Source organism: Ictidomys tridecemlineatus, chromosome 4 (assembly GCF_052094955.1).
Source record: "Ictidomys tridecemlineatus isolate mIctTri1 chromosome 4, mIctTri1.hap1, whole genome shotgun sequence".
NCBI classification, from domain to species: domain Eukaryota; kingdom Metazoa; phylum Chordata; class Mammalia; order Rodentia; family Sciuridae; genus Ictidomys; species Ictidomys tridecemlineatus.
The window spans coordinates 9,437,015-9,463,271 of NC_135480.1; the positions used below are offsets into that span (position 1 = coordinate 9,437,015).

General features: G+C 35.3%; 1 protein-coding gene across 4 annotated transcripts in view; it reads left to right on the top strand.

Annotated features, from left to right (window-relative positions):
- The first annotated feature begins 1,189 nt into the window (after positions 1 to 1,189).
- The window catches only part of LOC101954976 (steroid transmembrane transporter SLC22A24-like), a 40,990-nt gene continuing 15,922 nt past the window's right edge, over positions 1,190 to 26,257 (top strand). For 2 of the 4 annotated variants that reach the window (XM_078045794.1, XM_078045795.1), the window contains exons 1-6: positions 1,190 to 1,847; positions 2,673 to 2,776; positions 9,515 to 9,669; positions 9,768 to 9,936; positions 11,661 to 11,784; positions 22,781 to 22,896. In XM_078045794.1, coding sequence (XP_077901920.1) covers positions 1,446 to 1,847; positions 2,673 to 2,776; positions 9,515 to 9,669; positions 9,768 to 9,936; positions 11,661 to 11,784; positions 22,781 to 22,896 — 1,070 coding nt within the window. In that variant the 5' untranslated portion in view covers positions 1,190 to 1,445. The remainder of the gene's footprint in view (positions 1,848 to 2,672; positions 2,777 to 9,514; positions 9,670 to 9,767; positions 9,937 to 11,660; positions 11,785 to 22,780; positions 22,897 to 26,257) is intronic. The other 2 variants (XM_078045793.1, XM_005341451.3) reach the window with 2 other exon arrangements.

Sequence of the window (26,257 nt, forward strand, 5' to 3'; positions counted from 1 at the left end):
GCACATGCCTAGCAAAGGTGAGGCACTGGGGTTAATGCCTAGTACCACATTTAAAAAAATCCTACATAAACAAAAAGTATTGTGTCCATCACAACTAAAAATATTTTAAATAAAAAATGGTATATGTTTAAGGAAACAGATGTTTGGCCTGATTTAAATACCATATAATGTATACATGTGTCAAAACATAAAAGGGTACCCAAGATATGTACATTTTTAATGCTTTTATGTATGACTTAAAAACCTCTCATATAAATTCTCAAAAAGTCATTTCCTAAAAGAATTTGTGCATTCTGGACAGAAATCTGCATTTTAAGATGTTGCACAGGTGATAGATTTAAAATTAAAGAATAAAACCCTCTAGTTTGCATAATTAATTCAGATATTTTGTTTGGTTGCTTGTTTTGGTTTTGTTCAACCAGTTCAACTCCTACCATTATTAACCTGCATGTTCTTCACCTTTGGAATATCCTGCAGGTACAGTTATGTCAAACCTTTTTATATAATTTGGAACTTATAATTATGTACTTTCTTGTTCAGAAACTGTCCTTTTAATCATTTATTGTCTCAGGAATTCTTCTTCACAAGTTCAAAGTTTTACTTCTAGAGAGATGACTCTACTGTCCCGTTCTACCAAGGAATAATTAAATATTTTCTGAGAAATTGGTTATGTGTTTATCTCTCACTAAGTGTAACATAAGACCTTATGACAGCAAACTCATATACTATTTCCAAATTTGTAATTAAGTACACAAATATATTGATATAAAAGGCCAAAAAGCTATTTGAATAAATTAATACATCTAATAAAATAAACTATAGTATAAAAGTTCTGTTTCCTTCCTCCCTGTCCCTTACACTTGTTTCCGTATTTCAAAAACTTTAAAATCACTGTCACTATTTAAACTGAAACAGAATTTCAGTTACCAACAGTCAGCATTTACATTCACTATCCCTCTTTCCTTTATTTTAACCAATAATATTTATCAGTAACTTCTAGTGAAAATTCAGTCCTAAATAAGAAAAGCCATGCTCTATTCTTTACACAGTAATATCAGAAAGCTTTTTACTTTTGAGGTTCCAACATTCCTTTTCTAAAAAGGACAGATCATTGAAAGATATGTTTAGGGTCATTTGGAGATTACACCCACTGAAAGTCCACTGTTGACTTCTCAGAAAGCTCAAAGATCAGAATCATTCACAGAGTAATCTTTTAAGCAGGTTCAGTTGTCAGCAAGTAGAAGTCTCGTTGCCAAATATTTCTGTAACTTTATTGAAACTATCTGCCTGTCTAAACCCATTGTTCTGCAGCAGTGAGTCACAGCCCATCAAGGAGAAAGTTGAATGAGGATCAACATATTATAGGTCTTAGAAAAGAAGCATTTTCTCTTTCTGAATTTTCCTTCATAAAGTGATTCCTTTAGGTCATCCCCTGTTCAGCCTCAATGTCCTTTGAAGAGCTCCTGGATCAAGCTGGAGGCCTGGGGAGATTCCAAATCTTTCAGTTAGTTCTCTTTTGTATCACCAACATCCTAACATACCCACATATTGTACTGGAGAACTTCACTGCTGCAATTCCTGATCATCGCTGCTGGGTCCAGATTCTGGACAATGACACTGTCTCTGGTAATGACACTAGGACTTTCAGCCAAGATGTCCTCCTGAGGATCTCCATTCCCCTGGACTCAAACCTGAAACCAGAGAAATGCCATCGCTTCATCCATCCCCAGTGGCAGCTCCTTCACCTGAATGAAACTGTCGCCAACAAAACTGAGGCAGACACAGAGCCCTGTGTGGATGGCTGGGTGTATGACAGAAGCTACTTCCCCTCCACCATCATAACTGAGGTAAGGTGCCTCATCTCAATATACTGTTTGTATGATCAAAGAGTTTGGAGGTAATACCAAGAAGAAGCTTGCTTTATACATTTAGTCCTTCTGCAGGTAGCAATTGCTTATCTACTTACTCTATGATGCTGTTGAGAATGTACAGTATTGGAGTTAATGAACTGAACAAACAAAACATATACCTATAATTATCATTTAATCTAGTGAGAAAGATCTATAATTTTAAAAGTATTCAAATGTTATACTAAGTCAGTGGTTCTCAGTGCTGAAAAACTGGCCCTGAGAGCAAATAAATCAGAATCTCTGGGCATAGGATCCAAAACCTAGTGTTTTTGATGTTCTTTAAGTGATTCAATGTGTGGCCAAGGATGAGAGATATTGTAGTAGTTGAAGTATGGACTGCTAAGAAAAGTCAAAGGTAGGACCCTAAGTCACTTACATGATGAGGAAAAAAGTTACAGTTTTAAAAATTTTGGTAATTGTGTTTTTATATATTTTAATTGTAGTAGCTAATGAATATGTATAAGTGAATAGAATAAAGAGAGTTGGTGGCCTGAAGCTAATATTGAATAAAGTCATGCAGAAAAAAGGTGCAGAATATTGGAAGCATATGAGGCAGGAGAAAGGCAAGTGCACTTGAAGGGCTGTAATAAGTGGAGGAAGGGCGACCAGGGGAAAGTGACTATAGGTGAAGCCAGACATCCGGGCAGGATCCACATAGCAGAGATCATATGTGGGAGTTTGCACTCTGTTTTTACTGACTGAAAAGATTTTAAAGGCTCAAAACCTTCTAAAACTCCACTGTGCTTTTTTATTTTCCTCCAGTGGGACCTGGTTTGTGAATCCCAGTCATTAAAATCAGTGGTTCAAACTCTGTTTATGACTGGGTCACTGTTGGGAAGTCTGATATATAGCCTTCTTTCAGACAGGTGAGTGATACTTCTCTTTCTTTTGGACTCTTGGTTAAATTAAGTATTCAGTAAATTCTTATTTCTTTTTTAATTTTTTATTGGTTGTTCAAAACATTACAAAGCTCTTGACATATCATATTTCATACATTTGATTCAAGTGGATTATGAACTCCCATTTTTACCCCATATACAGATTGCAGAATCACATTGGTTACACATCCACGTTTTTACATATTGCCATACTAGTGACTGTTGTATTCTGCTACCATGGAAATGGAAGGAGAACCTCATTGTTATACAAAATTACATATAAGAGGATATGAGGGGAAAGGGAAAAAAAGAAAAAAAATAAGGGAGAGAAATGAATTACAGTAGATGTGGTAGAGAGAGAAGATGGGAGGGGAGGGGAGGGGGGATAGTGGAGGATAGGAAAGGTAGCAGAAATACTTATTTCTTTATTTAAGAAATCTTGACAAGGTCTCTGTGCTTTGCACTGAACTGTGAACTGGACTCACTTTCTGACTCTAGCAAACTTAAGTATTAGCGCTTAATACATACACTGGAAGTTAAAACTTGTTGTGAAAAATTATTTTTTCTGCATTAAGGAGACAGAAAACGGTATGTTAAGCATATTAATTTCAGGGAGCAATTTGCAGAGCAAATCCACAAAGTGAGGTGTATGAGTAACAGTTCAACAAAGGGAAAGAAAGTAGAGTTCAGGTAGAAGGCTCTTGCATGTTTAAAAGTATGTTCCTGGTCTTGGCAATATTCTGAACCACCTACACCCTGTAAGATAAATGAGCATAGATATTTGTATACTGGCCATCATTTCACACATGCAGTGTAGGCACACATACAGAGGTAATCATCATTATAAAATCTGAATCTGAGGATTGAGTAGCACTGTGTCCCTGATGGGATGGTAAGTCATTGGACCTGTAACCTGGATGCTGGTCCTTATGAAACGACTTTAATAGGTAACATTTGTAACCATATTTTTGTAATCAGAAATGTTAATTATTAAGAAGTTAGGAGGATGAAACTTGGAGGTGAGAAGTTTGTGGCTTCTAGCACCCTGGCAGAGCTTCAGAAGGCAGTCAACCATGGCTCTCATCCACACATGTCTCCCACAAGAACACCGATGGGAGTGCTGATTCTGAAATCCACCTAGTATTCTCAGTTCAAAATTGTGACTTTGAGCATACAAGAGATAATTGGTGCCTGTATGGCTTTCTAGATCAGAGAGTTCATTTCCTCCTGGTTTTCAGGTCTCTGTACTACCAATTTGTATTGGAGAATGAATTAACAAAACAGTTAAAAGAAATATATGAATAAGTAAGTTTTCTTTGAGCCTAGATTCAGGTTACTACCCATAAGCAGTAGAATAAAAATGTATTATATTAATATGAATTTCTATTGAGCCACAAGAAAGAACAAACTACTGCCACATGCAATAACAGGGGCAATATTACATAACCCAGGACTATATAATACATGATTTCAAGTTCCATGAAGACCAAAGCATACAGAATAATATATGGTGTTAAAGTTCATGATCTTAGATATCTTTGGTGAGAATGATGTCCAGGAGAATGTCCGAGAACAACTTCATGAGACTGATGTTCTATTGATTTAGGACTGGTTAAATAGAATGGTTTTGTGAAAATAATTAAACTTGTAAACGTTTGATGTCTACACTTTTATGTGTAATGTAAACCTCAATGAAATGCTTAATAAGGGATGTAACAATGTAGGGATGTGACTATTGAATTAGAAGTATAATTTGATAGAAGGCAATAGTACCAGCCAGGAAACAAGTTGTAAAAGGATTAACTTCAGTACTGATGACAGAGATTTGTAAGATGGCCCTTTCAGATCTAAAGTAGTAAATGATGGAAGGCAATAAAGAAATTTACTTTATTAATTATTTTAATTCACAAATATATGGAATACATTAATTTGGTGTATTTATATACATTAAATACATACAGTGTGTAATTACCACGACAATGTGGTTAATATTTCCATCACCTTAAATATTTAAAAAATGTTTATAAACACATAATAATTGTACTATGAAGTACTATGTGATATTTCATTTTATGTATACCTTATATAATAATAAAATACACATAATGAACATTTCCATCTCCTTATCATTATTTTGGTTTGGAGCTTTCAAGCTCCTCTCTTCTAGTGATTCATAAAATATACTATAGGTCATTGTGAATAATAGTTGCCCAATTTTGCTCTAGAACATTAGAATTTATTACTGCCATCCACTTGTGATTTGGTGCCAATTTTTCAACTTCCTTCTACACCCACTCACCTCCCCCTGCTTCTAATACCAGAAGTTATGGAGTCCAACCCCCTATCAAATGAAGGGACCTCTACATTCCTGACAAATAACCACCCAGTTTCTTAGAACACTGTAGAGTATGTGTAGCTCACATTTGCAGCTAGCATTTGACAAGTATTAATAATCCACATTTCATCCACACACTATGTTGACCTGTGTCTTCTCAAGCTTGAAAATTTTCTGCCTTTCTTACCCAGGTAATAGACAGTGATTTTCTGTCATACATAGAATAAAACACTGAGTTTCTTATCAAGTCTTGCCATTCTGTCATATGGCCCCAGCCTCCCTTCCTCACCTCATCTACCCACTTCTCCATTCTCTGCTAGTCTTCAGAACATCTAGCTGGATTCTACCACATGGCATTTACATTTTCTATTCTTTCTGCCTATAATGATTTCCCCTGTGCACTTGTCAGCCCAACTTCTAGGTACTCAGAATCAAATCTTACCTTCTGAAATGTCTCTTCCCTGATTCCCTATTTAGTGGTACTTCTACCCATATTATTCTTGTTGCAATTCCCAGCCTTTAAATTTAATGGGTGTGTGGGCTCTCTCTTGTCCAGCAAGGAGGTCCACAAAACTGGGTAGAGGAGTGTGTGGCTGTGGAGTCCCTAAACAAGTTCTCTGGAGGCCAAGCAGGAAGCAGGTCTGATTTTATTGCACAGTTACCACGTATTTATACTAGGGCAATAGCTAAGCAGATTACTGGTAGCCACCAATGCACTTTCTGATAATTGTCCTTGCAGCAACCAATTGAGGAGTGAGCCGTGGAGCAAGCACAGGCCTCACACCCATGGCCTCACAACCAGAGTTGTGCTTACAGGGTAAGCAGTCTGCCACTCACATGCCTAGCATGAGTGGAGTGGCCTGCCACTCAGATGCCCTTAATGTATGCCATGTATGCAGTACTCCATGCACTTATACCCACAAATGGGAATTTCACAACTTTCTTTTAAATGTCTTATTTCTTCACTGAGTTGTAGCAAGGATCAACTGTCTATTGAAGTATCCAAGAGGAGAGATGATAGGAGTCTAAAGTATGTAGATATCTTGGAGATGGAAAGAAGGAGTTGGATTTGGGGAATGTAGAGGCATCAAGACCTTCTGGAGATTAAGATTATTTTACTATTGTAGTACTACTAGTGAGAGAAAAGGAAGAATCAAAGAGGATATAAGCTTCTGGCCTGAAAAAATGACTAGATACTAGAATTAATGCCACTATAGAAGAAGAAAGAGAAGTAGAGAAGAAGTTGGTGGAGAAAATTTAGAAATCTGTGTTGTGTTGGACTTGCTGAGTTGGAGCTATTTGGCATTGTTTCAGTCAGCTTTTTTTGGGTGCTGTGACTAAAAGAGCCAAAAAAAGCAAAATTAGAGGATAAATATTTATCTTGGGGCTCACAGTTTCAGAGGTCTCAGTCCATAGGTGGCTGACTCCATTCCTTGAAGTATTATGGTTGAAGGATATAGTGGAGGAAAGTATTAGCCAGGAACAAGGCAAAAAAGGGGGGTGGAGAGAGAGAGAGAGAGAGAGAGAGAGAGAGAGAGAGAGAGAGAGAGAACTCTCCTTACCAATAAAAAATATAAACTCGAAAGGCATACCACCAGTGACCTACCTCTTGTTAGCCACATGCTACTCAACTATAGTTACCACCCAGTTAGTCCATTCAACTGGATTTATGCACCAATTGGTTAATACTCCCATATCCCAATCATTTCACCTCTGAACTTTCTTGGATTATCTCACACACATCAACTTTTTGGGAACAGCTCACATCTGTTCACATCTAAACCATAATGGATATATATATATATATATATATATATATATATATATTCAGGTATCTAGTTGTACACATACATTTGGGCCATAGAAAAGTTCAAGGCTGTGAATATCTTGAAATTTGCTATCATACAAATATTTGTATAGTTAGAGGAGTGAGGATAGGAAAAAATATCAATAAGTACAGTGATACAAAGTAGTTTAAACCTGCCTAAAGCAATAACTCACCGTGTGCACCATTCTACATCACTGTAACTGAACAGGTGTTGTTGCCTCACGTGATAACGCAAGTTTTCCAGTCCTGACATCTTTATTTTTCAGATTTCAAATGCATGCAAATTTATTTATTATGTACAATTCAGTATCCATCTATACCCTTCTTCCTTGTACTCAAGGATAATGTCATCATTTTCATCCACAATGTTCTTATTGGTTTGGGAAAGACTCTTTTCCTTGTATATTCCCTTTCATGTCCATTAATTCCCATTAATCTCCATTCCCATCTGTCATGGCAGAGAAATGTCCCATGTGTTTACTATTTCTCTTTCTACATGCTATGAAATATGTGATGTTTTTTAGTATGATAGATTTCAAATCTATATGAGATGTATCTTTTTTGTCTAATCTCTTTATTACTTTTTATCATTCAACACTAAGTTCTTTTAGGTCTACTTATATTTTCATGTATGTAGTCTTTTGTTTCAAAGTAATGCAGAGCTCCCCATGATAAGCTCCCAACACTTTTACCTATTCTATTTTCCAGTGTTGGTTTATTTGATTCCCACAGCATCCCTAAAACCACACCTATGTATTGAAACAGGGTTTTCCTCAGGTGAGGCTGACCTTAAACTTGTGATTCTACCTCAGCCTCCTGATTCACCACCATGCCTGGCAATGAGATTTAAAAATTTGCATAAGTTTTAGGTTTACAGAAATATTGTGTCCAAAGTACAGAGAGTTCCCAATACCCCCTCCCACAAACAACCTCACATATTATTAGCATCTTACATTAGTGTAATGAGTTTATTATATGTGATAGACCAATATTTATATGGTATTGACTAAAGCCCATGGTTTACAACAGGACACAATCTTGGTGTTACATGGTTTTAGGAGTTTTGGCAAAAGTGTAAAGCCATGTAGCCAGGAACAGAGTATCTTTTTTAAAATATCCTGTCCTCTACCTGTTCATCTTTTCCACTCAAGTTTTGGTAACCATTACCAGAAGAATTTAGTTGTTATTAATTATTTACTGATTATGTTTCATTTCTCAATTTTCCAGTGATTGATTCATCCTCAATCATGGCTTGTAAAAAGACAGTTCTATCTTAAATTATTTTATTCAAGTTTAGTAACACAATGTATGTGGCAAGAACCTACATTTTGTAACAGAAGGTAACATAGTTCATAAGACTTTTAATGACTTAGATTGCTAAGTAACAAAGGTTATAGGGAAAATGTTCAAAAGTAAAATTTTGTCCAGGTATTAATGTCCTAGTTAGCTTTTTTACTGTTGTGAGTAAAGGATCCAATCAGAACAACTGTAGAGGAAGAAAAGTTTATTTGAGAACTCACCGTTTTAGAAGTCCTTAGACCATAAAAAGACAGCTCCATTCCTTGAAGCTGGAGACAAGGCAGAATATGATGATGGAAGAGTGTGGCAGAGGGAAGCATCTCTCATTGTAATCAGGAAGCAGAGAGAGATGGCTGACATCAGATGAAAATATATTCATCATAACTGTGACTCCAATAAACCACTTTCTCCAGCCACACCCCACCTGCCTCCATTTACCACTCAGTTAATCCCACCATGGATTAACTCACTGATTACTTTAATTAGGTCATTTCTTCTCCAAACATTCTTGCATTGTCTCAAATGTGAGATTTTGGAAGACACCACATCTAAACCATAAAAATTAACATTACTTAAAACGTTGTATCAGCTCATGGAACTTTGTCCAAGTTAACTCCAGAATGAGACCGTTCCCTGGAGCTTCATGACACAAATATTTCCCTGTTCTTTTTGTGTGACATGTCCTTCTGTTTCTTATTCTCTGCCTCTCCTCTGTGGACCTCCTATCAGTTCCTGTGCTAAAGGTAACAGTTGCCAGGTCGCCTTCTGAAACACATTTCCCGAGGCCTATGAACACTGACATGGCCCAGAGTAGTGGCTATGCCATCTATCTGCAACTTTGATGTATTGTCTTCCCACACTTCCTTTCAAATCCTTCAGCATTTACCTAAAGATTACACAGAACCAAGTATGGATCTCTTGATTTCACTCCTCAGCACTCTGAACATGACACAAAAATCCACTTTCCTAAATGAACGTTTTTAAAACATTTGTTATGACCTCCCCTATTTCCTCTTCTTGATATGGCTCCACATGGCATCCGAGTCCTCCACCATGTGTTTTGCTGTGCATTCTGGCAGCATTCTAAGATTAGCAGGGATGCTTACATCTGTGATTTTTGTTGTTGACTAGTATAATGATTCTGCTAGACCATACGTACAATCTCCTATTTGTTAAACATTTTACCCTAATTATTTTATCTTTTCTTGTTTTCCACATATTATTTTTGTTCTGAAATAAGCTTACCTGTTCCAATCTTTCTTAGGTTTGGGCGGAAGGTGGTCTACCTGTGGTGCTTACTCCAGCTGGGCATCGCTGACACTGCAGCAGCCTTTGCCCCCACCTTCCTCATTTACTGCATATTACGCTTCTGGGCTGGGTTGAGTATCATGACTCCTATGATAAATTCTTTTTGTCTCAGTAAGTCAATAATTTGAGACTTTCATTTTCTCATGCCTGAATTGACTGTGAAATTACCCTTTGTCTGGAATGACAATTATGTACATATTTTATTCCAGTGTCAGAATGGACAACAACCAAAAGGAAGTCTGTGGCAATAGTCCTGATGATGTCTTCCTACAATATTGGGCAGATGTTCCTTGGAGGACTGGCTTTTGCCATTAGAAGCTGGCACACACTGCATCTGGCCGTGTCCGTACCCTTGCTTGTCCTCCTCTTGCCCTCCAGGTATGAACAATCTCCACATTATTTACAAGAGAGGCCAAGGTGATAACAGAAGAGCTATGTCACTGGGTATGTTTTTGGTTCCAATATTGGTCCCTATTAACACACTTTGTGCCATCCAAGGTGCAAGAGAGGAAATAGGATGGCAATTTGAATGGAGGTTGGCACTATGCATCATCATTTTTGTATAATAGGCAGAAAATTGACATGAAATAATTGTAATACAAAAATAAAGCATTTTATTATACTTTTATGAGTGCAGTATGATAATACAGAATAGTGGAGTTTATTGTGACATACTCATAAATGCACATAATATAATTTCCTATATCTCATTTTCCCTTACCTTCCTTTTCCCTGCCCTCTAACTCTGTTCCTTATGGTCTCTCTTCTACATGTTTATTTTCTTAATTGGTTCACTATGATCATATATAAACATGGAGCTCATTGTGATTTGTTTATGCATGCACATAGCACACTTTGGTTCATTTCAATGCCCAGCATCTCTCCTTGGCAACCTCATTCTTGCCTGTCTTACTCTGCTATACTGTTCTCCCTTCTATTCTCATGAGCTCCTTTTATTTTCCCTTTTTTTTTCCTCTTTACCTCTCACCTATGAAAGAAAACATTCAATCTTTGGCTTTCTGAGTCTGGCTTATTTCACTTAGCATTATGCTTTTCAGTTCCATTTATTTATCAGCAAATAACATAATTTCATTCTTCTTTATGGCTAAATAAAGTCTATGTGTGTATATACCATATTTTCTTTATCTGTTCATCTGTTGATGGTCACTAACAATGGTTTTATAACTTGGCTATTGTAAATTGCACTCTTACAAACATTGAAATTCGTGTATCACTAGAGAATACTGAATTGGGGGTTTTGGCATAAATTTCCTAAGTCTGGAACAGCTGAGTCATGTGGTGGTCCCATTTCTAGTCTTTTAAGAAATCTCCATAATGCTTTCCAAAGTGATTTTACCAATTTGCAGTCCTACCAATGATTAATGTTATTTTATTCAGTTTTTTTGCCACTGTGATTTAAAGACCAACCAACAATTGTAATTACCTTTTCACACTGTTCATTATTAGTGTATATGAATACAACTGACCTTCTATGTTGACTTTGTATTATGCTATTTGGCTGCATTTTCTATTCATTAGCTAAAAATATCTTATTTTCTGGAATCTTCAGGATTTTTTACATGGAAGACCATATCATCTGCAAATAGATAATTTTACTTTCTCATTTTTTAATTAGATGCTTTTTATTTCTTTTTCTTGCCTAATTAATCCATATATAATTTTCAGCACTATGTTGAAAATAAGTGGTGAAAGTGGGCATGCTTGCCTTATTTCTGATCTCTGAGAAAAATCTTTTAGTCTTTCACCATTGAGTATGATGTTCACTGACTTGGGTCCTACAAAAACATTATGATATGTGAATTATAGATAAAAATTATATATCAAAAAATTGGAATGCAAATGGATGATTTATACCATTTGATCTTTGTTCACTGATCTCTATAATTATTTTCACATATTAATGGACAGATATGTCTCTGATCTTAGTGAAAGACAAGTCCAGTGGAAAAGGAAGATTTGGTTAGAAATTACACAGCCACAATAATAAAGTATGTATAAATGGAAAGGCAAATGAATCTCAAGGTTGTGTGAAAATTAAGTAGTTGAATATTTACTGTACCTTTCTTGTCTTCTTTAATCAGGAAGTTGGTGGAGTCCTTCCAGTGGCTGATTGTCAGAAATCAGCTAGAAAAGGGTGTAAAGGAACTTAGAAGAGTTGCACACATAAATGGAAAAAAGAATGCTGAAGAGACCCTGACCATAGAGGTGATCTGGAAGGGGGACTGGGATGAAATGACATGACCTCATAATCACACTAGGCTATGTTCCTGGGTCTCTGGGGGTGACTAAAGGGTCTGAATGAGAATGATGAATGAGCTCTTACATCTTGTCCTGGTTCTCCATGGATTCATTGTAGAGAGGGGATCTTGAAAAAATGTATAGGTATTTGGACATAGATGTTGCAATTCATTCATGGAAGTACACAAATTGTACCCTAATTCATTCTCACTATTTAAATAAATCATGGTCCCTTTTAAAGAAAATCAGAAAGCTATTAAGACAAAGAGTAATTGACCATGAAAAAGATAGCATTAAAATTATTTTTTTAATTCTATCCGTTTATTTATCAATTCAACAAATATTTATTGTGCAACAAATGAATCACATACTCTTCTACACACTATAAACATGACAGTAAAATATATAAAATTCCTTTCCTACTTCTTTTGACATTTAACATTGTTCTCACTAGAGAGTAATAAAATTGAACCTCTGTGAAAAATCTTTGGACAAATCTTTTTTTCTCCCTGAAGTTCCCTCCTCATGGGAGCCAGATTCTGATGTGGCTTATTCAAAAAATACACTCATTAACATATTTAAAAATACTTATGCATCTACTGTGTGCCAGCAGGTTAATATATATTAAAAAGCAAATAAATCAGATTTTCTGCCTTTAAGAAACTTACATTTTAATTTGGGACAAAAATTAAGAGACAATTACAAAAAGAGTGATATGACAAGTCACGTGAAAAGAATTTTTGAGAGAACACAGCTTTAACGGACCAAAAAGTATTGGGGGTTAACTGATAAAAAGGAAGCTAAAATGCACTTCAGGCATCACACAAAGTGCTTGGTGGAGGGACAACTAATAGACTTCCCCACATTAACCCTGAAAGAGAGCAAATGCACTAGACTAGAAATTTTTAATAAAGGAAAACACAAAGGATAGATTCTATGGCTACAAAATTATTCTATCCTTCTGACTCATTAAATAAATTGACACATTCTCAATTTCCCCAAAAGTCTTATTTTTATAGCATGTTCTTGAAGTCCAGAATATTTTTTTAATTGCTATCATTTGAACTAAAGACTTCACTCTTGATAGAAGAGCACTCTAACACTGAGCTACACCCTGACCCCCAGAACCAAAACACTTCAATGAGATCCAAATGTGGATAAGACTACTTATGTGTTGTTCTCTAATCATAGAACCTGTATTTGTAAATCCACGAAACTAAAGAGACAAAACACATGTCTGAAATATATGCAACATATACTGATGATATAAGTTTAGAATAACTACTGGAGACATTCCCATTCAAAAAGCAGTTTTGAGATACAGAGTCTATAGGAATTATGAAATTAAGAAAGGCAAAGTTTAGAAATTTTGCGAGTAGGTTTAAAAGTTTGGAAAACTGAAGCAACTTGGCTCTCACAACCTCTTGTCCCTTGGCTCCAACTTCCGAATTTCTTCCCTCTCATAAAATGCATGAACATATTTTCATCTAAAAGGTGTTTTAAGTTAGCTTATCAGTGTAGCATTTTTGGGAGCCTTTCTCATTTGATACTATTTCTGTTCCCTTCAGTCAAGTTGGAAATATTTATTGTGACAATATTTCTCAAAAACATTGTGGAGCTCCTATGAACTTCATTGGGGTTTACAAAAAATTGTAACACTCTAACAAATATCTTTGATATAAACCCTTCTCAGCTTTGGGTGCCTGAAATGGCTGAAAGAAAACACATCTAATGATCTCAGAAGTTCTATTGTTTGTTTGAGATCTGATCCCCCTGAGATCTTGAGAAACATTGTACAGGAGGAGATGTATATGCTTATTACCCAATTTGTTCGTGTATACAAAACATACATTGTGCTTTATAAATGTCAACTAAAGTTATAATTAAGTACTAAGAAATATTGTTCTTTCATATGCTGGACCTTATCTGTAAATTAAGATTTATTTCCAGCCATGTTTTCCCAAAAATGTTCCAAAGCTAATCTTCAATGGTAGTTTCAATTGCCAAATGGAAAGGCTGAAAAAAAATCCTAGTTTTTTTATTTAGTTTTATTTCAATTTACCTTGCTCTCCTTGCTTTTATTATTATCAAGAAATCAGAATATTTCAACCCACTGCCCAATTCTACATCCATTCAAAAAATTTAAGCTATTTTTTTTACAGTGGCATTTCACTCCTAGTACCAACATGTAATGAGTTCTTTGTTTTTATGGAGTAAATTGTCCCTAAAAATATAGTGTCTTAAAACAGCAACATGGGCAGTGATTAGCGGGGTTTTGTGGTTAACAGTCTCTTATAGTTTGTGGTCAAGATATTTATTGGGGGTGTAATATCACCTAAAGTCTCCCTGGAGGAAAATTTTACTTTCAAGACCAGTAACATGATTTGGGGAAGGATTAAGTTGCTCTCAGACTCTTGGAATAAGGACTTCATTCCCTGTCATATTGGTCTCACCAAAATAATAGCATTTAATTTAAATATAGAGCTGGATAGGGGATCAAGCAAGGTAGAAGTCACAATTTTTTATTATCTACCTTTGAAAGTAGTAATCCATTGCTTTTGGTGTATTCTGTTTACTGGTAACAAGTCACTATCTGCAATCCATAGTCAAGAAGCAGGGATTACAGAATCATGAAAATCAAGAGATGGGGATTAATGAGGGCTACCTTTCTTTTTTCCATGTAGTTATTGGTGCATTATAGTTGTACATAATGTTGAGTCTCATATGAGAACAAAATATAACAATATAATTTAGTCAATATCATTCCCCAGTATTTCCTGTTTACCTAGCCTCCTACTCCCTCCCTTCTAATCTACTAATCGCTCTTTGATTTTTAGGAGGTACACCTCCACCTTTGTTTTCCTTCTTCCTCTCTAGTTTCTACATAGAAGGGAAAACATACAACACTAACCTCTGAGTTTGACTTTTTTCACCTAACATAATCTTCTTTAGTTCCATCAATTTTCTTGCAAATTACACAATTTCATTCTTTATGATAGATTAATACTCCCTTGTGCATATAGACAATATTTTTTTAATCATTCATCTGTTGATGGACACCTAGGCTGGTCCCATTGTTTGGTTATTGTGAATTGTGCTGACATAAATATGTGTATGCATGTACCACTGTAGTATGATGAGTAATTCTTTAGGATAAATACCAAGGAATGGTATATCTGGGGCACATGATGCTTCTATTCCTAGACTTTTGAGGAACCTCCATACTGATTTCCATAATGGTTGTACTAATTTTTAGTTCCACCAACAGCCTAATAGTTTCCTTTATCTCCACCACCTCTCCACCATATGTTATTGTTTGTATTCTTGATGGCTGCCATTGTAACAAGAGTGAGATGACATCTCAGTGTAGCTTTCATTTGCATTTACCTAATTTTTAAAAAATGTTGACTATTTTTTATTTACTTGTGGTCCATGTGAATATTTTGAGAAGTGTCTCTTCAATTTATTTGCCTATGTACCATTTATGTTAGGTGTGTGTGTGTGTATGTGTGTGTGTGTTTGAATGTGTGTGTGTGTGTATGTGTGTGTGTGTGTGTGTGTGTGTGTGTGTGTTTAGTTCTTTATGCATTTTGGAAATTATGTGTCAGAAGAGTAGCTGACAAAGATTCTCTTCCACTCACTTCACATTTTAATTGTTGTTTTCTTTGCTGTGCTGATTCTTTTAAATTTTATGCCATCCAATTTATTAATTCTGGGCATTATTTCCTGACTTTTGAGTGTCCTTTTGAAGGGTCAGTGACTATGTTGAAGTGTTGACCCTGTTTTATTCTAGAAGTTGCAAAATTTATGGTATAATTCCAAAGGATTTTGATCAATTTTTAGATGACTTTTATGCAGGATAAGAGATAGGGGTTTAGTTTCATGCTTCTACACTTGGTTAACCAGTTTTCCCAGCACCATTGGTTGAAAAGGGTATCTTTTCTCCAATGTATGTTTTGGTAATGTTATCAAGGATTAGATGATTGTAGATGTATTGGGTCATCTCTGTGTTTTCTGTACCATTGGTCTATATGTCAGTTTTTACACCAGTACAACCATTGTTACTATAGCTTTGTAGTATAATTTGAAGACAGGCTTTGTGATGCCCCCAGCATTGCTTTTTTGGCTTAGAATAACTTTGGCTATTCTGGATCTTTTATTATTCCAAATGAATTTTAAGACTGTGAAGAGTGTCATTAGCATTTTGATGAAGATTGCATTGAATTTATATAATGATTTTTGTAGTATAGATATTTTAAGAATATTAATTGTGCCTTTCCATAAACATGGAAATCTTTCAATCTTCTTGTGTCTTTTTCAATTTCATTCTTCAAACTTGTATAATTTTCATTGTACAGATCTTTCATATGTTTTGCTAGATTTATTCCTAGGAATGTGTTATTTTGATTTTGGATTCTTTTATGTGTTTTTGTCTATTTGTTTGTTGTTTGCTTTTTTGTTTTGAGTCTATTGTGAATTGAATTGTTTTTCTGATTTCATTCTCAAAAGATTTATTATTGGTGTACAACAAAGCTATTTATTGTGTATGTTGACTTTGTAACCTGCTACTCTGCTGGATTTGTTTATTAAATATAGCAGTCTTCTGATCAAAGTTTTAGATCTTCTAAATATAGGATTGTATCGCTTGGAAATAGTGAAAATTTTACTTCTACTTTTCCTATTTTTATTCCTTTTATCTTCTTCTCTCATCTAATTGCTCTAATTACAATTTTTAATATATATTGAATAGAAGTTGTGAGGATATAAATCCTTGTCTTGTTCCAGAATTTAAAGGAAATGCTTTCAATTTTCCCTTATTCACTCTGATATTGGCTTTGGGTTTTTGGCATATACTATTTACAATATTGAGGTAGTTTCATCTATCCTTACTTCCTTCCTTTTTTGTCAAGAATAGGTACTGAATTTTGCTAAATTCTTTCTCTGCATCTATTGACATGACTATGTGAATTTTGTTCTTAAATTTATTTATGTGGGAAATTACATGTATTGATTCGTGAATGTTAAGACATCCTTGCAAGATTGGCATAAAAATCAATTTGGTCCTGGTGTGTAATCTTCTCAATATATGATTGAATATGATTAGCTAATATTTTATTAAGAACGTTTTCATCTTAGCTCATCAGGGTAATTGGCCTGTAGTTTTCTTTTCTTGATGTGTCTGTATCTGGTTGTAGTATGAGGATGATAGTGGCTTTATAGAATAAATTTGGAAGTGTTCCATCCCTTTCTATTTTGTGGAATAATTTGAAGACAATTAGCATTATTTCTTCTTTGAAATTCTGGTAGAATTCAGATAAGAATTCATCTGACTCTGGGCTATTCTTTGTTTGAAGACTTTTCATTACTTCTTCTATCTCATTGGTAGTTATTATTCTGTTCAGGCTGTCATTCAAAGCTGTGAACAATTATTTCCATATGAAAAACAAACTCCCCCTTTATTCAAGTTTATACTCTGGCCATCTTGATCATTTTTCTTTTTCTTTTATTGGTTCTGTTTTAGTTATGCAAGACAGTAGAATTTACTTTGGTATGTTTGTACAAGCATGATTTATATCTTATTCTAATTAGGATCTCAGTCTTGTGGATGTACACAATTGTGAGGTTCATTGTGTTCTATTCATATGTGTACATATGAAATAATGTCAGATTAATTCGACTGTCTTTTCTATTTCTCTCTCCCCCCATCCCTTCTTTCCACTTTGTCTAATCCACTGAATTTCTATTCTTCCCCTCCTCCCACCTTATTTTGTGTTAACATTCATGTAAGAGAGAAAAATCTGACCTTTGGTCTTTGGGGATTGGCTTATCTCTCTTAGCATGATAGTCTGCATATCCATCCATTTTGTGACAAATATCATAAAGTCATTCATTTTATGGCTGATTTATATTGCATTGGTTATAGTATATATACCACAGTTTCTTTATCCATTCATCTGTTGATAGGCATCTAGTTTGGCTCCATAGGCCTGCTATTGTAAATTGTTCTGTTGTAAACATTGATGTGGCTGCATCACTATAGTATGCTGATTTTAAATCTTTTGGATGTATACTGCGGAGAGGAATAACTGTTGTTTCCATTCCATTTTTTGAGTAATCATCATACCACTTTCCAGTATGGTTGCACTATTTTGCAGTCCCACCAGCAATGTCTGAGTGTTTCCTTTTCCCCACATCCTCATTAACACTTATTGTTCCTTGTATTCTTGATAATTGCTATTCTGACTGAAATGAGATAAAATCTCATTGTAGTTTTAATATGCATTTCTCTAATTTCTACAGATATTAAACCATTTTTCATATATTTGTTGACCATTCCTATTTCCTTTTTTGATATGTGTCTTTTTAGTTTCTTTTCCCATTTATTGACTGGTTTTGGGTGAAGGTGATTATGGTTGTGGTGATGGTGGTCGTGGTGGTGTTAAGCCTTTTGAGTTCTTTTTATATCCTGGAAATTAATGCCCTATCTAAAGCAGGATGGCAAAATTTTTCTCCCATGCTGTAAGGTCTCTCTTCACACTTTTGATTGTTTCCTCTGCTGTAAATAAGCTTTTCAGTTTTACACCAACCAGTCTGTTGATTTTTTATTTTACTTCTTGTGTTTTAGGAATTTTTTTAAGGAAGTCTGTTCCTAAGCCAACATGGAGTGTTGTGCCTACATTGTTTTCTATCAGGTGCAGTGTTTCTGTCTAATATCTAGCTGACCACCTTAATCTTAGAATCTTTTCTTTCATAGGGAGAGTTAATATTGATAAAATCACCATATGACCCAACATGATCTACACATTCAATGCAATACCCATCAACATATAAACTCTTCATAGATCTAAAAAAAAAAAAAGAAAAAAATGAGTCCTAGAATTCATATGGAAAGACAGGAGACCCATAATTGCCAAAACAAATTTGAACAAAGAAAATATATCACTGGATATATCACAATATCTGATTTAAAATTATACAACAGAATTGTATTAAGAAGAATTACAATAAATGCTGGGAAGATGCTGGGGAATTGGAACTTTGATATTTGAACTCTGTAAGAATGTAAATTACTACAGTCACTATGAAAATCAGAATAGAGATTCCTTAAAACTAAAAATAGAACCACCATATTGCCAGGTATAAGAGTGAGTAATTCAGTATTTATCCAAAAGATAAATACTGAATTAATATTAGCATACTCTAGAGATCCATTCACACAAATGTCTATGGCAACACAAATCACAAGAGCCAACTAATGGAGCAGGTATTCATCAACAGATTAAGGGATAAAGACAGTGCTATATTTATACACAACAGTGTTGTGCTCAGCCATAAAGAAGAATGAAATTTTGTCATTTGCTAAAAAATAGATGGAATGTGAGATCATTATGTTAAGTGAAATAATCCAGACTCATAAATTCAAGGTCATATGTTTTCTCTCATATGTGGAAGTTGGATAGAAAAAAGGAAAAAAGGAGAATCTCATGAAAATTGAATAAGATTGTCAGAGTAAAGGAAATTATCAGGGGGAGGAAATAGAGTTTAATGGGGTGTTATTTGGAAATGAAATTAACCAAATTATGTTATGTGCATGTAGGAATAAGCCATAATAAAACCCCCTATTCTGTATGATTGCAATTTGCACCAATAAAATTTTGAAATTAAAAAATTATTCCCCATGTGTGCTCTCAAGCTGATGATTTCTGCTTGCTACTTGAGCACTTTGAGCATACAGGCACTTTTCCTCTCAGTAGACAAAACATCTCCCAAACAGATTATATTTTTCTTTTAGTCATCTGGTAGGAGGAAAATAGTAATAAATCATGGCAAGGAAATTATGTATTTTCTTGCAAGCATAAACTCTGGACTATCTTTAAACCAGGAAGTAGCACTAGATTTTAGAAGGGGGGGGGTCAATATATTCCCATGCCAAGTAGTACTAGGGAATGAAGGGATTCAAAAGGATCAAATGCCTCAACTCAGGTATAACCATCCCCAAATAAGTCCTATTTCTCAATTAAGGCCAGGTCTTTTCACAAAAGAAACCATATTCTACCGCACAACCAGCACGCTGGCTTCATACTAGAGGTTCGAAGCATAGAAGTTAACTAGTGTTGAGATCAAAATAAACACACAAAACTCAATTTAGCTTTTTCTTTGATCAGGTCTGAGACGGCTCTCCCTCGGGCTCCTGCCTTGAGCCACCCAATAGGGCAGCGAGGTTTACACAAACTAGCAGAGAGAGAGAGAGAGAGAGAGAGAGAGAGAGAGAGAGAGAGAGAGAGAGAGAGAGAGAGAGAGAGAGAATGCCAGGGAGTGGCCTTTTATTGGGGAACAAGAAATTCAGGGGAAAATTCCATCCAATGAAGGTGGAAAGGGACAGCATTCCAAGGTCAGGGTCAGTGATTGGTCTCAGGGTCGATGGTCAGTCACACCCCCACACGGATGGGCTCTTGCACCTAGAAGGGGTGGGGATTAGTTCCGACACACTTTAGCCAGAATGCCTCACACCCAATCAGGGAGGTGCCCAATCACGTGCGAGAATGGTTTCCCACACCATATAATGTAATATAAACCTGACGTTATTCTTAAAACTTAGTCCTGGAACTTGTTCTTCATATTTTTCTTCCCTCTGCCTGTGGAAGATGAAGGTCTCCTTATACACTGCTCTTTATATACATCTTCTGGTTTTCACATTCCACTTTAGATTGGTAGTCAATCACTACTAGTCTTCCATTGTCTTTCTTAAATGCATTCATAGCACTTTACAAGAGCTACTGAAGTCTAAAATCCTCACAATTATTCCTTTTTAAAAAACTTTTGAAATCCTGGAATCATAAACAACCCATCCCAGTTTACCACTAGTGAAAATTTTAATACTTGAATTACAACTGCATGCACCAGCTAATACCACTGTGGGATATTCATTGGATGATCTAGTTCTAGATTCTCATCATAGCATCAATTTATTTGACTACTACCATACAATTACAAGTATTATAGATCTGCTTTCCCAGAAACTGCGAAATCTGAGATTTGTGTGCAGAAAGTTTATTGAGGTGTTCTTTCAAAACATTATCTATGAGGAGAAAAAACATGGAAATAGCTAGAAATAAAAGTCTGAGTATAATGCAGTTGTAATAGAGGACCCAGGAGATCTTCCAAGAAACACTGGAACTAGAATTTCCCATGAGAATTCCTCTGCCTTGAAGCAAGGAAGCATGATTCTAATATGCTTGAATTCTTCAGTTATTGGATAAGGACAAGGGTATAGCATTGGATGAGGATATTTTCTTTATCTAGGGGAATTCACAGTTGGGGCCACAACAACCAGCCACCAATACTCCCAGAAGCTGGAGAAGTGAATAAAACATGTGAGTAGGATACAATAGCATCCACTAACCAGAGATTAGCAAACTCTTTCCAGAATAACACGTGTTTTTGTAAATAAAATATTATGGAACATAGTCAAACCCATTTGATCTTGTATTATGAATGACTGTTTCATGCTACAGCATCATAATTAAGCAGTTGCAATAAAAATCATTGCCTGTATGGCCTAAAATATTTATTTACTGGAGCTCCAGGGAAAACAATTGTCTGTGGTATCCTGTGCTGAATCAGTATAATTTTTATTGTTGTTGTTGTTGTGGGGAGGGTGTTTTTTTGTTTTGTTTTGTTCATTTGATTATTTTTGTTTTGTTTTGGGCTACTTTGGGGGAGTTGATTTGTTTGTTCTGCATCAGGGATTGAAGCCAGGGTACTTAACCACTGAGCTACATCCCAGGCCCTTTTTATATTTTATTTTGAGACAGGGTCCAGGTAAGTTGCTTAGTGTCCCACTAAGTTGCTGAGGGTGGCATTGAACTTGCAATTCTCCAGCTGCAGCTTCTTAAGCTGCTGGGATTACAGGCATGTGCCACCATGCACAGCTCACTGTATTTTTATTATCAGAAATAAAGTATTATTATTTTGAAAATTATTAAGTGCCTTCTCTCTTGTTGAATGCATTTGATATTTATATTGTGACACTAAGCAGTCTTTAATAACTCCAGTAAGAATGTGAGGGGCTACTTTCACTTTTTAGCTGATGTGTAATAAATTTACATACTTGGTGATATTATGTGACATTCTGATGCATGGATACATTGTGTAATGTTCAACTTGGAGTAAGGATATCTATCATCTCAAACAGTTATTCTTTGTACTGAGAACATTCAAAATTCTTTATTCTAGCATTTCTGGAAATACACAATATGTTATCATTTTCAATAGATACCTGCTGTACCATAGAACATCAGAATAGAACATTTAGTATATAAAGTAACAGTAGTGTCAGGCCTAAAAGTTCTAACTCTGAAACCAAATGTTTTTGCAACTGTTATATTTCACATGGAATTTCACCAGATTTCATCTGCTATAACATCTGGCCTGGGTGCAAATCATACTCCATTGACAGATTCCCTACTTTTTACACTCCTGTAACTCTGTACACTCCAATCATGGGTGGAGGCAGCATGCCTACAATACCTAGAAAAGGTCCACTTGGGATCAAATCATAAAGTGGACCTAGCTTTTATAAAATCCATTAATGTATAGAGATAAACTATAATTCTAACAATGAGGGAAAAGTCTCATTTCCAGTGAATAAGAAAGAAAGGTCAAATCCGTAAACAAGTAACTTTTCATTATTTTTTATTTACAGTGAAAATCTTTTGGTTAATCCTTTTTACCTATCATAAAATAAGTGTTTAAACTGGCTTTATTTGTAGGTAGTTTTCATTCTCCCCAATCACATTGTAGCTCATGCTACATGAGGTATATCATTTAGCATCCATATTCCCAATAAGTCAGATGTTTCAAACATAGTGAGCATATTTATCTCATCCTCTAGTACTTACTACTATACTTGCCCATTATTGACATATTATAAATGCCTGGCTTTTTGTTGTTGTTGTTTCAGTATGTGAAATCCATCATACAGAATGTGCTGGATGCAGTCCAGACCAAACCATCAATTTTTCAATTGTTCCATGCACCCAAAGTGATTATGAGAACTTTCTGTATTTGCTTTTCCAGGTAAGTACCATCTGATGCTTAGTAACTTCAAAATGTTTAAGATGAAACCACATTCCTCCTTTCAAAAAATGTTAGCCATAAGGGACAAATATGGTAGAGTAGAGAAAGGTTGCACCTTCCAGTTTCTCTATGGCTTTGAATTGAATCAAGTAAATATACTGTGTCTCAGTGAGGTAGATGTTTAAGGGAACTCACTAAAATTCAATACTGGACAGTCAAAGATTTGGAGAGAATCCTGGATGGCATCTACCATAAGGAGTAGAATACATGCTGTTAAAACAGGCACACAGAAGATTTCATCCAGGAGAATACAGTTCAGGGATACAGAGAGGAGTGCGACTTACTTTCCCATGTAGTCTGGCGACTCATTTAATCAGCTGAAGATATTTAGGAAGCCAAACAGGCAGGCATAATTACATTCAAGGATTGAGCCTTGCAAGGCCATAGTCCTGGGTAGTGAAGTGTGCTGTGCCCCCTCACCCAGGGAACTTGGTTACCTTATGAATAAAAATATTAAGAAGTGTCTGGGATTGGGACAACCAGAATAGATTGCCATCTACCTGGTCTTATTGGTTTCTTTTACTAATGTCTCCAGAATATGACAAAGAATATGTCAAATAATGGATAGATCTCAACTGTGAGAACTTTCCATTTAGATCTTTGCCTCATCTCTTCCAAAAGCATACATTAACCTAGACTTTCTAGACAACATTCCAACAGATGGTAATTCTCATACATACTACCTTGTACTGATGAACTGAAAACCTAAGAGTCATTTCAATGAGCTTTGAGTCAGACCACTCCATATTTGGTTCTAGGTATATCAATTCAGAAAAAAGAGAAAGGGTTAATAATCCCCAAATCTTTGCTATAAGATGCACATACCCCCAGAAAGAATTGGAAGGAAAAGCAGTCTGGCATTTGTAGTAAATATGCATCCTTGGTCAGTTTCAACCACCACAATGAAGACAATTCTTTCATTCATTGTTAACAAAATTTTTGTTCTTCCAGTTGTATTTGCAATGTGGTTTGTATGCATACATAAGTATGTGTGAATGTATATATGTATATACATTATCTTTTTCATATTTTACCAGATTTTTATTTTATTATTTTGTTTTTTTAGGGTTAGTGAAGTTTTATCTTTTTTTTTCTATTGTGACTCTCTCTCCCATATTCTTCTTATAATACTAAAATTTTTCGGTTCTCTCTCTCTTTCTCTCTCCTCACCCCCATCCCTCTCTCTCTCTCCACTTTATTTCATTTTTTAAAAATTGTCCTTCTTGTTTTGGGGCTTCAATTTATGCCTCTTTTCTGCTTTATTTCTGTCCTTTGTAATATTCTAATCTTTCTTTTCCATTTTTTCCCATTTTTTCTCTTAATGAACCAAAATTTTCCCATATTTTAACACGACTTTATGTAATTTATGCCCACACCATTCATATTTTTACAGTTATTATTGTTTTGGAAGTCATAGTTGACACCAGGTATTTCCTTTAGTGATATAGGCTGATTGTAATTTTTGCTGTTGCTAATTTTTGACCCCACCATTTCTGTTTTGTGGCTATTAATGCTGAAAATGTCATAGTTGTCCTCTGGTATTCATTTTATTGCTATATATAATTTACTACTATTGTTACTGTTATTTATTTTTCTTTTTCTGGGAGATGCTGGAGATCTGGTTTTAACACTTTACCTTCATGTGGTAGATATTATGCTTCTGAGCCACACACTCTATTCATTTAGGAGACAGTACATTTTCCTCCATATACTACGTAACTCACTCAAACTTCAGCAACACAATATCACAAAGAGTAGGAGAGAACCCCAAAATTGACAACCAGGAATGGCTAGAGGGACTAAGTGCTCACTCATGAACATATTTCCTTATAGAAACAGCAAAGAGAAATAACACTAAGACTGTGAATACCACATCTATGAAGGGTTTCAAAATAGATTGCTCACATACTCTTTTAATATATACAGAATTATTAAGTCTAGGAAAGCAATCACAGAGGGTATATTCCTTAAGCCCTTCTATATATAGCACAATTGCCTGACCTACCAGAAAGACCTCCCCTTTTGAGATCTCATAGAAATTGGAATTCTCAAGCTCCAATGCAATACACACTATTAGATTATACTAAGCTTGATATATGTTGTTTCAGGATCTTCTAGCTTTCAAGGTCTGTGTTGAAAAATCTGCCATTATCCTAATTGGTTTTCCCCCATAGGCAATCTGATTCCTTTCTCTTGTGGCTTTTAAAATGCTCTTCTTATTCTGTATGTTGGGCATTTTTTATTAATGTGATTTGGTGTGGATCTGTTTTAATTTTGTACATTCAGCATCCTATAGGCTTTTTAATTTGGAATTCTAATTCATTCTTCATGTTTGGAAAGTTTTCTAATATTATTTCACTGAATAGATTGTTCATTACTTTGGTTTGTACCTCTATGCCTTCCTCTATCCTAATAACTCTTAAATTTGGTCTTTTTATGCTATCCTATATTTCTTGAATGTTCTGTTCATGGTTTCTTACCATTATCACTGTGTGGTCTATGTTCTTTTCAACTTTATATATTTTATCCTCATTATCTAATGTCCTATCTTTCAAGTGGTCTACTCTGCTGGTGATGCTTTCATTTGAGCTTTTAATTTTGTTCATTGTTTCTTTCATTTCAAGGATTTCTGTTCCTTTTTTTGAACCTCTGTCTCCCTGTTGAGGTAATTTTTTTTCCTGTATTTGTCATATTGATCTTTTACTGCCTGTATTTGCTCTCTTATGTCTTCCTTGAGTTCACAGAACATTTTAACCATGTGAATCATAAACTCCTTTTCTGTAATTTCTTCTGCTGGGCTGCCAATGATTCTAATGATGTGGTGTGTTAATTTGTTTGGGGCACTTCTTTCCTTGTCTTTTCATGCTGCTTGTGTGTCTTCCTTTCCAGCTCTTTGGGTCTGGAGTGTTATTGTTTTTACCCTATAGGTTTTTAGTGCTCTTGTAGGGTTCCAAGACCTCTCGTTTGTGGGAAAGGACAGTATTAGCAGATCCTAATATCAACAATATATCACTTATGAACAATTTGTTGTTGTTAAGACATTTACAGTTTAGTCTCAATGTCCAGAATTGTTGGATTCAATTATTATCTAAAGTATAATCAGTAGTTTTGTAAAAAGGTTTTCAGTTTGTGACAATGGACAATGAACTGAAGGTGGGGTGTAGGATGATATGATGAGCAGGTAGGATGTGAGGATATAGAGTAATATATCTTAGGGAGTGCAAAAGAGACATTTAATGAAGAGGGTTAGTATCCAGGGAATAGACAGGAAGTAATTTATGGTAGACAAATATGTGGGAAG